Genomic DNA, 18,687 nt, shown 5'->3' with positions numbered 1-18,687 from the left:
CTAGCAAGACTGACAAAGAAAATAGGAAGATGAAGTTACCATTATTAGACTGAGAGAGGAAAGATCCTTAGAAGTTCAGTAGACATTAAAATGATAATGTAAGGAAATAATAAGAAAAATTTTGTGCACGTAAGTTCAATACTTTAGGTGAAATGGACAAATTCCTTAAAAATCATAAACTACTCAACCATGATGAAATATGTAACTTGAATTGTCCTATAAATATCAAATGAATTAAATTTGTAGTTAAAAACTTTTCAAAAGGAAAATTTCTAGCCCAGATTGTTCCACAGATGAATTCTAGGAATGTTTAAAGGAGAAATAGAACCAATTCTACCAAGTAACTTCCATGAAATAGGAGAAGGAACACATCTAATTCATTTTATGAGACCAGAGTTACTCTGATGCCAAAAGCAAGCAAAAGCATTATAAGATAACTACAGATCATTTCTATGAACATGGATAAAATGATGTTCAACAAAAAACTACTGAATTGGATTGAGGAAAATGTAAACAGAATAGTATACCACACTTAGTGGAGTTTATCCCAGGATGAAGGCTAATTCATTATTCAGAAACCACTCAGTGTAACCTACCATGTTAATAATCTAAAGAAGAAAAACTTTATGCACTTATTAATGCAGAGAGGCATTTGACAGAATCCAGCAACCATTCTATATAAAAACTCCCAGCAAACTAAGAATATAAGAGAATTTCCTCAATTTGCTGAAGAAGATCTATTTAAAAAAAATCCACAGTTAATGTACTTAATGATAAAATACTTTCCTCTTAAGTTCAGGAATAAGTCACAGATGTTCTTTTATCACTTTTATTCAACCTGGTATTGGAAATTTTAGCCAAAGAACACATACAGGTTGAAATAAAGAAACAATTATTTTGTTAGTTATCCTGTTTTCAGATAATTGTCTACATGGAAAAAGTCAAGAAATTCACAGAAGAACTCCTGGAACTAATAAATATTTTTATCAGCGTTGCAACATACAAGGTCACCACCACTCAAAAATTAATCATATTTTTGTATGTTAGAAATGTAAACTAGAAGGTTAAATATTTTAGAAATATAATTTACGATAGCTCAAAAGATTAAATGCTTTGGTTTCAATCTAACAAAACACATAGAGGATCTGCATGCTGAAAACTACAAAGCTAAAAACAAATGAAAGAAGGCCCAAATACTGGGAAAATATGCTGTATTCGTGGATTGAGAGACTCAAACCAAAGATGTAAGTTCTTCCCAAAGTTAACTATAGATTTAGTGCAATACCAATCCAAACACAAGAAAAATTTTTGGTAGATGTAGAAAAGCTGATTCTTAACATTTATATGAAAAAGCAATAAACAAACAAACAAAACAAACCTATAGGTAAAACAAGTTTTTAAAGGGAATAATAAACTTGGGGCAAACTGTAGAAAAAAATATGTACTTCAATGGAAAACTATACATTGTCTTTAACATATCTTTCTGCTTTATCAGATTTTCATTCTAAAGGAGGTGTTTTACACCTCTGTAAGACAGATAGATATTCTGCTTCATCTGGTGGAGCTTCAGATGTCTTCTCTCACACCCCATGGAAAAGCCAATTTTATTTCCATTTGTAATTCATTCAATATTCCTTTACTCCACATAAGTGTGTACTCTTTTGACCTTCCTTTTGATTGATTTATAACATCTGCTTAGTGAATTTGACATGTGTTCATTTTTATATCTGTAGGAAGGTCACATTTGTACCTTTTCTGACAACTATGCTTTAACATATCATAATACCTGATTTAAATACTCATATAAAGGTACAGGGATAAAGACAGTATGATACTGTTGAAGGGATAGACACAGATCAATGGAACAGAATTGGGAGTCCAGAATTAGACTCACACATATGTGGCCAATTTATAATTTTGACAAAGGTATAAAATCAACTCAATGTATTATGAATATTCTTTTCAACAATTGGTGTTGGAGCAATTGTTTATCTATAAATTAAAAAAAAAACTTTACCTAAACTTCAAATATACACAGAAATTAATTCAAAGTAGATCATAGACCTAAATACAATATTTAGATTTAGTGAACAGACTTGTGGTTGCCAAGGGGAAGGGAAGGGAGTGGGATGGACTGGGAGTATGGGGTTAATAGATGTAAACTATTGTATTTGGAATAGATAAGCAATGAGATCCTAAATAAAAATAAAATTTCAAAAAAAAAAAAAAAGCAATGAGATCCTGCTGTATAGCACAGGGAACTATATCTAGTAACTTATGGAACATCTTGTAGGATAATATAAGATAAAGAATGTACATATATATGTGACTGGGTCAGTTTGCTGTTCAGTAGAAACTACCAGAATACTGTAAACCAACTATAATGGAAATTTTAAATTATTAAAAAAATAAAAAATAAAAAAATGTTAAACTATAAAATTTTTAGGAAAAAAATATAGGAGATCTTGGATTTAATAATCTCACACATGGCATCAAAAGTATGATTCTTAATAAGATAAAGTGATAAATTAAGCTTCATCACAATGAAAAACTTTTGCTCTGCAAAGGACACCATCAGGAGAATGAAAATATGGGCTATGGACTGAGATAAAATATTTACGAATTACATAATGTCAAAGGATTTTTATTCAGACTATATAAAGAACTCTCAAAAGTTAACAATAAGAAAACAAACACCCAATTAAAAATACAGGAATGACACTTCAACCAAAGAGATAAAATGGATGGCAAAAAGGCATGTGAAAAAAAACATTGACTATCATTAGCTATTAGGGAAATGCAAATAATCATTGAAATACCAGTACATTTCTCAGTGGTTAAAATAAAAATTGCCGAGAGTACCAAGTGCTGGTGAGGATGTGGAAAAACAAAAACTCATATACGTTGCTATCTGAGGAATGCAAAATGGTACTACCACTCTGGAAAACTGATAGTTCCTTATAAAGTTAAACATAAACTTACTCTATGACTCCAAAATTCCATTTCTGGTAACCGCTTTAACAAATGAAAATGTATATCCCAGGAGTTCCCGTCGCGGCGCAGCGGTTAACGAATCCGACTAGGAACCATGAGTTGCGGGTTCGATCCCTGCCCCTGCTCAGTGGGTTAACGATCCGGCGTTGCCGTGAGCTGTGGTGTAGGTTGCAGACGCGGCTCGGATCCCGCGTTGCTGTGGCTCTGGCGTAGGCCGGTGGCTACAGCTCCGATTCGACCCCTAGCCTGGGAACCTCCATATGCCACGGAAGTGGCCCAAAAAAATAGCAAAAAGACAAAAAAAAAAAAAAAAAAAAAAAGAAAATGTATATCCTCACAAAAGCCTGTACACAGAAAGTTCCCATCATGGCTCAGCAGTAATGAACCCAACTAGTATCCATGAGGAATGTAGGTTTGATCCCTGGCCTTGGTCACTGGGTTAAGGATCCAGCATTGCTGTGGCTGTGGTGTAGGCCAGCAGCTGCAGCTCCCATTCAAACCCTAGCCTGGGAATTTCCATATGCCGTGGATACAGCCCTAAAATGACAAAAAAAAAAAAAAAAAAAGAAGAAGAAGAAGCCTGTACTCAAATGTTTATCATAGCTCTGTTTATAATTGCCCACAATTGGAATAACACAAATTTCCTTCAGTGGGTAAATAATCTAAGTGTGGTATGTCTATACTAAGGTATACCACTTAGCAGCAACACGATATACACTTGATACACAGAACAACTTGGATGAATCTCAAAAGCATACTGAATGCAAGAAGTCAGTCTTAAAAGATTATATACTGTGTGATTTCATTTATATGACTGTCTTGAAAAAATGAAGACCAGATTAGATGTCAGGGTTATGGGTAGGAGGAGGAGGTGAATATTAAGAGATAGCTCAAGGGATTTTTTTGGGGGTGTGTAACAGTTTGTATCCTGATTATAGCAGTATATACTTGGATTTATACATACGTTAAATCCATATAACTATACACCAAAAGGAAAAGAGCCATAAAATATAAAAAGAAAAAAATAAAATAAAAGTAACTTTCTCAATAATAATGTCCTTTCCCTTCAAAGAGTCCTTGAATAAACGGAGGAAGTTGGAACCAAATTCTGTACCCCCTTCCATCCCCAAATCAGAATCCTCTTTTGATGAGCTCTCTACCTGATTCCACCAAAAAAGACAGCCATGAGTGAACTTAAGAAAAAAGTCTTCCATAAACAGCTAGTTGAATAATTATAGCCTTATGCTTTAAAAAATAAGGGATTGTTGTTAATCTATGAATTGGTATTCATCTGTATCATATACAATTTGGACTGTGAACTAGGTCTACCATATGAAAACATGCAGTTGCAATTCATCAAAGCAGTCTTAATGGACACATATGAATATACTGACCTTTATCCCATCAGCATATTTATCAATATAACTTCAATCTAACTAAATTTCACTCACACTTACTAAAATTCAAAAGGCATGCTCCTTTTATCTGGCACTGAAGGCCAATGGGGCTTGTGCACAGGAGCTCCAAGGAACTGGAAGAAAAAAGAGACCCCATTCTTGAAAGGCGCACACAGACTTTCATGTGCACTGGATCCCAGGGCAAAGCAAAGGCTCCATAGGAATCTGGATCAAACCTAACTGCAGTTCTTAGAGGATCTCCTGGGAAAACAGGGGGAGACTGTGGCTTGTTGTGGAGAAAGGGCACTGGAGGCAAAGCTCTTGCGAATATTCATCAGTATGCATTCCTCTGGAGGTGGCCATTTTGGGAAAATCTGGCCCCACCCATCAGCACTGAGAAGCCCCAGGCCAAACAATAATCCAGGTGGGATCATAGCCCCACCCATCAGTAAACTGGCTGCCTAAAGATCCCCCAGGCACAGAGTCACCTCCAATCTCACCCAGAGACAAAGCCCCACCCACCAGAGAGATAGGAATCAGCTCCACCTACCAGTGGGCAGGCATCAGTCCCTCCCATCAGGAAGCCTACAGCAAGCCCCATACCAACTTCAGCCACAAGGGGGAGGCAGATATCAGAAGTAAGAGAGGCTACAATTCTACTATCTGTAAAAAGGTCACCACACCAAAAACCTATAAAAATGAAAAGACAGAGAACTATAACTCAGATAAGGGAAAAAGAAAAACCCCCCAAAAAACAGCTAAGTGATCAGGAGATTCTCAGCCTCCAGGAAAAAGACTTTAGACTGTTGATACTGAAGATGATGCAAGATATTGGAAATAAACTGGAGGCAAAGATGGATAATTTACAGGAAACACTGAGCAAAGAGATACAAGATATAAAACTTAAGCAAGAAGAAGAGATGCAAAATACAATAATTTAAATAAAAAATTCATCAGAAGCAGCCAACAGCAGAATACAAGAGGCAGGAGAATGAATAAGTGAGATGGAGGACAGACTAGTGGAAATCACTGATGGGGAACAGAAAAGAGAAAAAAGATTGAAAACAAATGAAGAGAGTCTCAGAGAACTCTGGGACAAGGTTAAATGCACCAACATCCATATTTTAGGGGTACCAGAAGGAGAAGAGAGAGAGAGAGAAAGGGACAGAAAAAATATTCCAAGAAATAATAGCTGAAAACTTCCCTAACATGGGAAAGGAACCACTCACTCAAATCCAGGAAGCCCAACAAGTACCATATAAAATAAACATAAGGAGGAAAACCCCAAGACACATATTACTCAAACTGACCTAAATTAAAGACAAAGAGAAAATATTGAAAGCAGCTAGGGAAAAGAAACAAATGACATACAGGGGAACCCTGATAAGGTTATTGGCAGATTTTTCAGCAGAAACACTTCAGGCCAGCAGGGAGTGGCATGATATACTTAATGTGATGAAAGGAAAAAAACCTCTAACCAAGATTACTTTACCCAGAAAGGCTCTCATTCAGATTTGAAGGAGAAATCAAAACTTTCACAGATAAGCAAAAGCTAAGCGAATTCAGCAACACTAAACCAGCTTTACAACAAATACTAAAGGAACTTCTCTAGGCAGAAAAGAAAAGACAGCAACAGGAAACAAAAATTCCACTAATGACAAAGCTCACCAGTAAAGGCATATGTATAGTAAAGATATGAAATCATCCATGCACAATTATGCTACCAAACCCAGAAATTGTGAGAAGAGGAGGGTACAAATGCAGGACACTGGAGATGCACTTGCAATTAAGAGACCAACAACTTAAAACAATCTCATATATATATAGACTCCTATATCAAAACTTCAGGGCAACTGCAAACCAAAAATCTACAATTTTGATACACAAACAAATAGGAAAAATTGACTCAAATACAACACTAAAGATAGTCTTCAAAGCACAAGAGGAGCAAACAAGAGAAGAGGGAAGAAAAAGAGCAACAAAAGGCATGCTCTTTTTAAGCTTCCATTAGTACGTTTTATATCAAGATGATGAAACTAACCAAGAAAACACTTTAGAGCTGCATTTTCCTGTCTTATAGTAATGTAAATTACTCAAGGTATCATTTTTGTTGAATTTATTGGATTTGTTAAAATATTTTCTATTGTCCATATGAACCTGAAAGCAGACTTCTCTTTGCCCACATGCATTTAGGGAATTTATAGTTTTGTTTGTTTGTTTTTTGTTTTTGTCTTTTTAAAGCTGCACCTGTGGCAATATGGAGGTTCCCAGGCTAGGGGTCAAATTGGAACTGTAGCCACTGGTCTATGCCACAGCCACAGAAACACCAGATCTGAGCCACCTCTGTGACCTACACCACAGCTCATGGCAATGCCGGATCTTTAACCCACTGAGCAAGGCCAGGGATTGATGCTAGTCAGATTCAGATTTGTTTTGCTGAGTTACAATGAGAACGCCACATTTAGGGAATTTTGTTAAAATGCAACTTGTTTTGCTCAGAATGAACTAAATTTAATGTTGGGAATAAGGAACCAGTTCCAGATCAGAGATGTCTTGTTACAATACAGTGGGATGACCCAGGTCCCTTAGTCTTTTTTCCAGGTTCTATATGGCTCATTTGTGCTATATTTTAGATTCCACATGTAAATGACAATGTAGGGTATTTGTCTTTCCAGAATAATGTTTTTAAATGTTTAAAATAAGATATATCCTCAACAAAATACTAGCAAACTGTATCCAACAATACATTAAAAGGATTGTACATCACGATCAAGTGGGATTTATCCCAGGGATGCAAGGGTTCTTCAATATCTGCAAATCAATCAGTGTGATACACCACATCAACAAACTTAAGAATAAAAACAATGTGATCCTCTCAATAGATGCAGAAAAAGCCTTTGACAAAATCCAACACCCATTTCTGATACAAACCCTTCAGAAAGTGGGCATAGAGGGAACCTACCTCAATATAGTAAAGACCATATACGACAAACCCACGGCTAACATCATTCTAATGGTGAAAAGCTTAAAGAATTCCCACTGAGATCAGGAACAAGACAAGAATGTCTGCTCTCGCCACTACTATTCAACATAGTTTTGGAAGTCCTAGCCCCAGCAATCAGAGAAGTAAAAGAAATAAAAGGAATCCAGATTGGAAAGGAAGAAGTAAAACTATCACTTTTTGCAGATGACATGATACTATACCTGGAGAATCCTAAAGACTCTACCAGAAAACTGTTAGAGCTCATTCTTAGAGCTCATCCATGAATTTAGCAGAGTTGCGGGATACAAAAACTTTTAGAACTCATTTATAGAGCTCATCCATGAGTTTGGCAAAGTCGCAGGACACAAAATTAATACACAGAAATCGACAGCATTTCTATACACTAACAATGAAAGATCAGAAAGAGAAATTAGGGACGCAATCCTGTTTACCATCACATCCAAAAGAATAAAATACCTAGGAGTAAACCTACCTAAAGAGGCAAAAGCTCTGTACTTTGAAAACTATAAGCCACTGATGAAAGAAATCAAAGATGACACAAATAGATGGAAAGACATACTATGCTCTTGGATTGGAAGAGTCAATATTATCAAAATGACTATAATACCTAAGGCAATCTACAGGTTCAATGCAATCCCTATCAAATTACCAAGGACATTTTTCACAGAACTTGAACAAAGGATTTTAAAATTTGTTTGGAAGCACAGAAGACCCAGAATAGCCAAAGACATCCTGAAAAAGAAAAATGGAGCTGGAGGAATCAGGCTCCCAGACTTCAGACTATACTACAAAGCTACAGTCATCAAAACCATATGGTACTGGCACAAAGACAGAAATATAGATCAGTGGAACAGGACAGAAAGCCCAGAATTAAACCCACACACCTACAGCCAACTAATCTACGACAGAGGAGGCAAGAATATACAATGGAGAAAAGACAGCCTGTTCAATAAGTGGTGCTGGGAAAACTGGACAGCCACATGTAAAAGAATAAAATTAGAATACTCCCTAACTCCATACACAAAAATAAACTCAAAATGGATTAAAGACCTAGATATAAGACCAGACACTATAAAACTCTGAGAGGAAAACTCTGAGAGCCAAACACTCTCCGACAGAAACATCTTCTCAGATCCACCTCTTAGAGTAATGACAGTAAAAACAAAAATAAACAAATGGGATCCAATTAAACTTAAAAGTTTCTGCACAGCAAAGGAAACCCTAAACAACACAAAAAGACAACCCACAGAATGGGAGAAAATCTTGCAAATGAAGCGACTGACAAGGGATTAATCTCCAAAATCTATAAACACCTTCTGCAGCTCCATAGCAAAAAAACAAACAACCCCATCAAAAAATGGGCAGAAGATCTAAACAGACAGTTCTCCAAAGAAGACATACAGGTGGCCAAAAAATACATGACAAGATGTTCAACATCACTCATTCTTAGAGAAATGCAAATCAAAACCACTATGAGGTACCACCTTACACCAGCCAGAATGGCCATCATCAAAAAGTCGACAAACAATAAGCGCTGGAGAGGGTGTGGAGATAAAGGAACCCTATTACACTGTTGGTGGAATGTAAATTGGTGCAACCACTGTGGAAAACAGTATGGAAATTCCTCAGAAAACTAAACATAGAACTACCATTTGATCCAGCAATCCCACTCCTGGGCATCTGTCCAGAGAAAACCATGACTTGCAAAGACACATGTACTCCAACGTTCATTGCAGCACTATTTGCAACAGCCAAGACATGGAAACAACCTAAATGTCCATTGACAGAGGAGTGGATCAAGAAGATGTGGTACATACACAAAATGGAATATCACTCAGCCATTAAAATGAATGAAATACCAGCATTTTTAGCAACATGGATGGACCTAGAAATCATCATGCTAGTGAAGTCAGCCATACAATGAGACACCAACATCGAATGCTTTCACTGACATGTGGAATCTGAAAAAAGGACAGAATGAACTTCTTTGCAAAACAGATGCTGACTCACAGACTTTGAAAAACTTATGGTCTCCAAAGGAGACAGTTTGAGGGGTGGGGGGATGTGCTGGGGTTGTGGGATGGAAATCCTATAAAATTGGATTGTGATGATCATTGTACAACTATAAATGTAATAAATTCATTGAGTAATTCAAAAAATTAAAAAAATAAAATATGTAAGATTATAAAGGATACTGGTTAAATGGAAATATAGTTACCAAAATGCTAAAAAACAAATTGCAATCAAGTAATATACTGCTTCTTTATTAACAATATGCATAATAAGATCTAGTGGAAGATTTTATAGCAACTAAAATTTCAAAGTAGAAATGAGTATAAATGATATTTTGAGATATTTGTAAAAACTGAATGTTCTGTAAAAATATCTGTGATTTCTATTGGTAACAAAATCACAGATATTGTTATAACTCCTATTGTTTGTGCCTACATTCAAAACAGATAGAAACGCCAAAGTTTAGAGATTGGAGAAAATAAAAATATGCTTTTTTCCCTTCTAAGTTCACAGATCTCCTGAATTTTGTCCATGGACTCTTACTGATGAACCTCTGACTTAGGGTAAAAGCTCTTTGAGGTGTGGAAGATGCATGTTCCAAGGATAGTGGCAACAGTATCTCCCATACCCTCATGTACTTTCACGATATGACTTTGATGCTCCCTCATCAGCAGGTTGAATGTTTCTCAACCCCCTTGAATCTGGGTGAGCCTGTACAGTTTTGACTAGTAGAATATGCTAGAAATGATGCTTGGGGTTCCTATTATGGGTCAGCAGGTTAAGAACTCGATACAGCGGTCTGTGAGGTTACGGGTTCCATCTTTGGTCTCGCTCAGTGGGTTAAGGATCTGCGTTCTGTTGAGCTGTGGTGTAGGTCATAGACAGGGCTTGGATCTGGCATTGGTGTGGCTGTGGTGTAGGCTGGCAGCTGTAGCTCCAGTTTGACCTGGGAACTCCAATATGCCGTGGGTGCGGCCCTGAAAAAAGAAGAAAAAAAGTCTTTTGTCTCTTTAGGTAGGTTTATTCCTTGTTATTTTATTCTTTTTGATGAGATGGTAAATGATATGGTTTCTCTTTCTTTTCTTTTTTTCTTTTTGCTTTTCAGAGCCACACCTATGGCACGTGGAAGTCCCCAGGCTAGAGATCTGATGTTGCTGTGACTGTGGTGTAAGCCAGCAGGTGTAGCTCTGATTGGACCCCTAGCCTGGGATCCTCCATATGCCGTGGGTGCAGCCCTAAAAAGAAAAGGAAAAAAAAAAAAAAGAAAGAAAGAAAAATCTTCTAAAAATATCTGTTTGAAGGCATGTTCTGCCAATTTTCCCATAGCACAAAGTGCTTCACTCCTGATCTCTACCCTGAGCTCTGCTCAGGGGGTATTGTGGGTTGGTAGGTGCAGTGGCTCATGATTCAGTCCATGTAGAGGAAAATGGCAAGCGATGGCATGTGTCAATTTCCAGTTCACACACATTCTTTCAGCCAAGCCCACCCATCCCCAGCATCTACACTGAGGGGGTAGAGTCCCTGGTATCTTTCAACTGAGCCCCTGAAAGCATCCACTTCTGATAACGGTTATGTACAGATAACTACTATAAACTCTGGGCAAAGTATAAAATACAACTGATTAAAGATAGTTGGGGAGTTCCCGTCATGGCACAGTGGAAACAAATCTGACTAGTATTCATGAAGACGCAGGTTCGATCCCTGGCCTCACTCAGTGGCTTAAGGATCCCGCATTGCCGTGAACTGTCATGTAGGTCATAGACGCAGCTTGGATCCCTCACTACCGTGGCTGTGGCATAGGCCGGCAAATGTTCCTCCAATTCAACCTCTAGCCTGGGAACCTCCATATGCTTTGGGTGCAGCCCTAAAAAGACAAAAAGAAAAAAAAAAAAAGGAAAGATAGTTGGGAGCAATCAAAATAGCAGATACTAGAGGGGAGTAGCCCTTGAAAAAAGAGAACAGCGTTAAATTTTTATGGCATTTAGTATGAGAACAGGCTGAAGTCCATGCCATGCAGGGACAGAGAGTGAGGATGCAGGAAAATAGTCCATAGTCTTACTGGCTTGAAGTACCAAAAGACCAAATTTGGGGGCATCTGTAGCCTTTGAAAAGTGAGAAGTAACCCCCCCCATTGAAAGCCAGGGAGGGGAAACTCCAAACTGTATGTACAAACTCTGCTCATACTCTGTAGCTGACCCCCACATCTTGAACTAACCAAGCTGCCTAACATAGTCTAAAAGAATTGAACTGAGATTTGAGGTTGCTATTCATTGCAGGGAAGATAATTTGCAGCTTGAATTCAGACAATTTAACTGACTGCTTAAAAAATACCCAAAACTTCCTAGAGGACCATAATAGAATCCAGAGTCTCTATAACATATCATTTACAATATTTAAGACCCAATCCAAAAATTACTCCATGTACAAAGAAGCAGGAAAACATAACCTATACTTAGGATAAAAGACAATCAATTAAGACTTTTATTGAGAGGACTATGATGTTGCAATTAGCAAAAGAGAATTTTAAAACAGTAGCAAAGACATTTGTTGGGAAATCATACGCATGACTAAAAGGTAAACCAACAACAGCCATCTCCACTAATCCAAGAAAATCTACTAATTTCTACTTATTCTCATAATCACGTGTGGATTATGATTCACAAGAATTTGAGAAAAAACCAGAGCATGAAAGAGAAGGTCCAAGATTAATAAATTCAACCAACTGAACACAGAGAAAACAGATAATTTAGGGAGCAGAGGAGAACTTAAAAAAATTCTAAGCAGCATTTTTAAACATATTCAAGAATAGATTGCATTCCTAAAATAAGAAGAGGCCATCATGAAAAAGGAGCAATCAATGAATAGGGAAGAATTATTAGAAATAAAAAACAAATAATGGGAGTTCCTGCTGTAGCACAATTGGATCAGTGGTGTCTCTGAAGCATCAGAACACAGGTTTGATCCCGGGCCAGCACAGTAGGTTAAAGGATCTGGTGTTGCTGCAGCTATGACATAGGTCACAACTGTGGCTTGGATCTGATCCCTGGCCCAGGGAACTCCATATGCTGTGTGGTGGTCTAAAAAGAAAAAGCAAAAACAACAAATAATGGTTGCTGAAGATCAAGTTGGTGTTTTGGAAAATGCAATTTCCTATGTAGAGAAATAAAATAAAAAGCTGGAAAATATGAGAGAAAAGTTGAAGCGTGGAGAATATCAGGAAATTCAAGTTCCACGCACAATTTTATTGAAATCAGACTTCTTGTCAGCAGTCCTGCATGCTAGAAGAGAATAGAATACTGAATTCAAATTCTGAGGGAAAGGATTTTCAATCCTTTATACCCACCAACTGATAGATAAGTGGACTATTATGCCCTAAGAGTCTAAGAGTCTGTATTATGAATCAGAAAACTTAAATCCCATGCATCCTTAAGAAAACTTCGAGAAAAAAATGCAAGAAAGAGGACACCATGGGTTATAAGAGCAGTGAAAGGTGTAGAAATTTCAGAAAACAAAGGTATAAGTATTTCATAAAATTTGTGCCAATTGCTAGTAGAACTAAAACAAGATATTATTGATAATACTGTCTCTGATGAATGGAAGTGGGTGGGAAGACCTTTTACTTTGTATTTTATACTCTTATTATCTGCATTTATTTTTATTTTGGATACAATTACTCACAATAAAAAATTTAATAAAACTTTAAAGATACCCCTCCCCCATTACATAGGAGTACTTATTTTCTACGTGTTGTCAAATTCCTTCTTAAGACATTTAATAAGAAGATAAACTCGTTTATTTAGTTTAAGATAATTTTGGGAAAATTCTGGGGTGCTACTGTAAGACAAGTTTACAAATGAAACATTTCAGAAAAAATTTTTAGCCATCTAGCAACACATGCAAAAATAGTAAGATGTAGGCGAAAAGACATGACTTTCATTTCTTCACAAAAGTGAAGTAAAAGGGGGGTTTACAAATTATGACAAAAATCTCTGCTTCAATAGGTTGTAATCTAATGGTCCAAAGCAGAGCTACCCAGTATGGTAGCCACCAGCCACGTAAAGCTATTGAGACTTGATATGTGCCTATTCAAATTGAGATATACTGTAAGGGTAAAATACACATCAGGTTTCATATGCTGAGTATGAAAAAAACTGTAGAATATTTCATTAACAATGTTTACAATATTAATTATATGAAGTGATAGATGCAATCAATGGTAAATAATTCTTATTATTAGAATTACTTTTATTCTTTATTTTACCTTTTTAAAATATGGCTATTAGAAAATTTAAAATTCCATATGTGGCTCTCACTTGTGGCTTGCATTATATTTCTGGCAACCCTGGTCTAAAGCACCAAAATGTAACACACATTCATTGTTGCTCAAATGTGCTTTCTACAGAGTTTTGAAAGAGAAAAGTAACACTTTGGCTTTCACTTAGAAACCCCCTTTCATTGTTAGCATGAAGAAAGAATCAATGCAAACAAAATCAGAACAAGACAGAAAGAACGGGAAGGTGAGAGAATAGGTGACATGAGTAAATTCAAGGAGAAGAAATGCCAGTTCTAATATAAAAAAGGTTTGTTGGTTAAATGACCTTCAGTAAAATGTTTATCTCTAATGCTTGCTCTCCTAATGCCATAAACTATTTTTATAATCATGCTCTCTTAATACTTTCTTTATGCAATGCCATTCTAGCTGGGAATACTCTACCTACAACTCTTCCTTAGAACTTTGCTGCACATATATTGCTGATATTTTTTTTCCTCTGGTACATTGATGTGGGAATTAGTGCATTAGTCTAATCCTGCTCAAAGACCTCTATACTGGTTCAAGGGTGAGGGATACATTTCAGAGCAGAGGTTATCTCAATCCTAGCAATTACTTTTCAAACAATATTTATCACCATGTCAACTGATCTCTGTTGCATCTGAAAAAGTCACTCTTATCTACAGAGAGAATTTGCAAACTTTCCTGTTGAAGGTGGATGGTTAGCTTATTTCCTGAGAAATATTACAGTACATTTGTGTTCTCTGCTTTATCACTAAGATCATTTGTCACTTGTGATTTTTCTTTCTGCCATGAAGGATGAAGAACAATTACAGTACTTATCAACAGAACAGCTCTGTTGAAGTTAAAAGAAACAACTAATTGGGACTGAGGGTTTTTGTGTTTTTTTTTTTAAATAAAAATCAAAAGAGATGGCAGAAGGAAGAGGAATGGGGGATGTTCAAAAATCCCTCATAAACAATAGAAAGTAGCATTCCTTTTAGCCACTAATAGTATTAAAAGATGTTATGAGGAAAAGGCTAGTGAAAGTTTTTACTTTTACAGCCTACCAGCTTTGTATAAGGTTGATGTTGGGGGCCAAACATTTTAATAAATCACATCAGGGATGGACAAGTTAGCATTTAGACCAATGATCAGCAAATACTAGGTCTCCCATCAATGTTTGTTGAAAGAGGAAAGCCACCACTTGTGGTTCTGTTTATACTTCTACTTTAAAGTCTTATCACTTAAAAAAAAATTGTTTTTGTTTTGTTTTGTTTGTTTGTTTTAGGGCTGCACCCTAGGCATATGGAAGTCCCCAGGCTAGGAGTCAAGTTGGAGCTATAGCCTCTGGCCTACACTACAGCCACAGCAATGCCAGATCCGAGCCACATCTATAACCTACACCACAGCTTGAGGCAACACTGGATCGTTAATTCACTGAGCAAGGCCAGGGATCGAACCCACATCCTCATGGATACTAGTTGGGTCTGCTACTGCTGAGTCACGATGGGAACTCCATAAAGTTTTATCACTTATTAGCATAAGATATTGGGACTTCCTTACTGATATAACTGGTTACTTAATGGTAGCAGTAATTTGTCTTTTGTTCTTACTGCCACTCTTTCCCTTTCTCTGATACTGTAACCAGATTTTGCATTTCTTTGCCTACATGCCTTTTGCATTGAGGCAGGAAGAAGCACTGTTACCCAGGCAAGAGAATACAGTTTCGTAGACTTTGTTTGCAATGGTTTTGGCTTGGTGAGAATTATGCAGAAAGAGAGAGCTATAGAGATAAGTGCTTGAATTTTAATTGGTAGAAGTTGTAGGATCCAAGGTGAGGGAAATATTCTTAAGACTAAGAGATGCAGTGGGATTGGGGGCTGGTGTTTCTGTCCCACCGGGTACATTCTGGGACCTTTAGTAGTATGGAGGTGAAGAATCCTGCCAATGAATGAGACTGAATTTCCCACCAACCAGAGGGTTGGAGGCTCAGCACAGAATAAAATTCTTTAGAATAAATTTCAGGCTTAGTACCATTCATGAAAGTGCTTGTTTGGGCAACAACCGATCCACAGTATGAAATGAAAAAAAAAAATTGTTTATGGAACTTGAGAGCTGGAAGTGACTTTTATGTTCATCTAGTTTAGACTGTTCATTTTTTGATTACAAAACCAATGTTTACGGTTTAAAATAACTTATTCCAAGTTGTCGGCTTAAAGCCAGTGCAGAGTCACTGCATCCTTCAGTGCATTTTGCTTTCAGCCTCACCATTTGAGAAATTCTGATCTATTTGTAGTAATTAAAATACATTATTATTTCATCATAACCATGAATAGCCCTTATCAAAGTAAAAATCTCTTTCTTTCAAAATGAAATAATGAAATCAAAACTATAAAAAATAGCCAGGTCTAACAGTGGAGGTTAAAAAAAAAAAAGGACCATGGCTACATAAACTTTCTTGTTATTCCCCATCCTACAAATAGTGGGGAAAATAATCTGAGCTACATTATCAACAGCTAAAGTAGTTGATACTAGAGTTTCTGAAAAATACCTCTTCCTAAGCCACTTGTAATGTAGATATGTGTATGTAAGTGTGTGAGTAGCCAGACACACACACAGAAACCTGTTAGTTGTCAGACACTGGGTGGGAGTTTCTTTCTAGGAGTGTGCGTGTTTGCACTAAACCTACTTAAGAGTTAAAGAAGAGATTTATTTCTACCTTCTGATTGAGTCCTATTTCTTAAGAATCATCCTATATTGTACTATTTCTAGTCTAATTTTTCCTATTACCCAGCCTTCTTTAATTTATGTTTCTGTCACCCCTTATAACTTTTTGATTCTTTGAAGGCAAAAGCCTTATTGGAGTTTGACTTATTTTTCTCTGGACAGCTGTGCCAGAGACTACAACTATCCTTTGCAGAAGAGCTTCCTTCTATAGCTGAACAAGAGGCCTTCACCAGGATGAGTTCAACAATGAGGAGACCTAAGTACCCTGGGTGTTCATAAGTCAATCCGGCGGCTGTCCCTGGGTCACGGCGAGTTTTGACCCTGCTCTAGGCAGGCTCAAAAGGCAGGGTGATGTCCACAAGGCAAAAGCCTGTCCATTGAATACTGCATCACTGAAAAATGCTGCATCCCAGGGAGGGAGCCTAGTGTGTCTGTCCTTATTGAGTCCTCTGTTTAAATGTTCCCATAGGAGTCTCTCTGCCAGCAGGGCCCGTGGCGGATGAGGGTAAACAGCAGCACCATTAGGATACCAGACACCAGGCAAAAGACAACGGCAAGGATGATCTTTAGAACTGTGAAAAAACAGGAAGAGCATTATTGTAAAGTAATGGATTAGGAAAACATGAAGATCACACATCAGTGTTGATTTCTGTCTTCATTTAAAGTTTAAGTCGTGTTTCTAAAGCAGCCATTAGGGAGTTCCCGTCGTGGCGCAGTGGTTAACGAATCCGACTAGGAACCATGAGGTTGCGGGTTCGGTCCCTGCCCTTGCTCAGTGGGTTGACGATCCGGCGTTGCCTTGAGCTGTGGTGTAGGTTGCAGACGCGGCTCGGATGCTGCGTTGCTGTGGCTCTGGTGTAGGCTGGTGGCTACAGCTCCAATTGGACCCCTAGCCTGGGAACCTCCATATGCCGCGGGAGCGGCCCAAGAAATAGCAAAAAGACAAAAAAATAAAATAAAAAAATAAAGCAGCCATTAAATCACTATGGTGCTATGGTGTGGTGAAAAGAGCACTGGATTGAGTCAGGAAATGACCTAGTTCCAGCATGATTTTTGCTCTTCGGGTCTCAGTTCTTCCAGTATCACAGGGCAGGGGGGTGGGGGTGGGGGTGGGGGTGGGGGTGGGGTAGTTGACTAAAGAATTTGTAATCGTACTTTGTGTATTTTTCTACGGTTACAATTATGAACTGTTCTACCATAATTTGGGGGGGGTTTGTTTGCTTTTTAAGGCCACACCCACAGCATATGGAGGTTCCCAGGCCAGGGGTCGAATGGGAGCTGTAGCCTCCAGCCTAGGCCACAGCCACAGCAATTCAGGATCCGAGCCGTGTCTGCGACCTACACCACAGCTCATGACAACACCGGATCCTTAACCTGCTGAGACAGGCCAGGGCTCAAACCTGCAATCTCATGGTTACTAGTCGGATTTGTTTCTTCTGTGCTACAGTGGGAACTCCCTGTTCTACCATTATTAATTGGGTCTAAAGAAATGGAATATCAACCAGTCTTTGAATTTGATTTTCAGTAAATATTCTTTAGAGAAGAAACTCTGAGCACATGTTGACTGCGGCATAAACATTTTTAGGATAATGGTGTACTACTGCTATTTTGTAGCTTTTTTTTGTCTTTTGTCTTTTTAGGACCACACCTGCAGCATATGGAGGTTCTCAGGCTAGGGGTCATATCAGAGCTGTAGCTGCTGGCCTACGCCACAGCCACAGCAACACGGGATCTGAGCTGCATCTGCAACCTACACCACAGCTCACGGCAATGCCGGATCCTTAACCCACTGAGCAAGGCCAAGGATCGAACCTGAGTCCTCATGGATACTAGTGGGGTTTGTTAACCACTGAGCCACGACAGGAACTCCTGTGCTTTTATTTACACATACCCCTTTGATAGTTGACCAGTCATGAAGCAGATATATGAGACTGTTTTTTATGAGATGCTATTCATTATTTCATCTGGAGAGCTGCTTCTCCCAACTCAGCAAACACTCTAGTCCATTATAGTATACACATCATAAATAACAGTTTGTACCATCTCTAAGTGCCTAATTTTCATTGTAAAAATATGGGATTGCTTGTGGGCTCAGGCAATGGGAAAACAAATATTTCTGATCCTGGCAGCCCTGTCTATAGAACCCTACTGCTCCATGGAACACAGTTGAAAATTGCTCATTTAGCCTAATCTTATCATTGCAGAGGTGAAAAAAAATGAGAAGTGGAGAGATTAGATAATTAGCTAAGGTTAAGCAGACAATTGCATTTGAGTTAAAG

General features: G+C 37.8%; 1 protein-coding gene across 1 annotated transcript in view; it reads right to left on the bottom strand.

The window, feature by feature from the left end:
• Positions 15,094 to 18,687, bottom strand: part of ACPP (acid phosphatase, prostate) — a 58,942-nt gene continuing 55,348 nt past the window's right edge. Inside the window, exon 11 of the mRNA XM_021069456.1 lies at positions 15,094 to 16,980. Within this exon, the coding sequence (XP_020925115.1) occupies positions 16,862 to 16,980 (119 nt within the window). The 3' untranslated portion in view covers positions 15,094 to 16,861. The remainder of the gene's footprint in view (positions 16,981 to 18,687) is intronic.

Source organism: Sus scrofa, chromosome 13 (assembly GCF_000003025.6).
Source record: "Sus scrofa isolate TJ Tabasco breed Duroc chromosome 13, Sscrofa11.1, whole genome shotgun sequence".
NCBI lineage: Eukaryota > Metazoa > Chordata > Mammalia > Artiodactyla > Suidae > Sus > Sus scrofa.
Note: the sequence above shows the minus strand (reverse complement) of the source record. Positions and strands in the feature narration are given on the sequence as shown.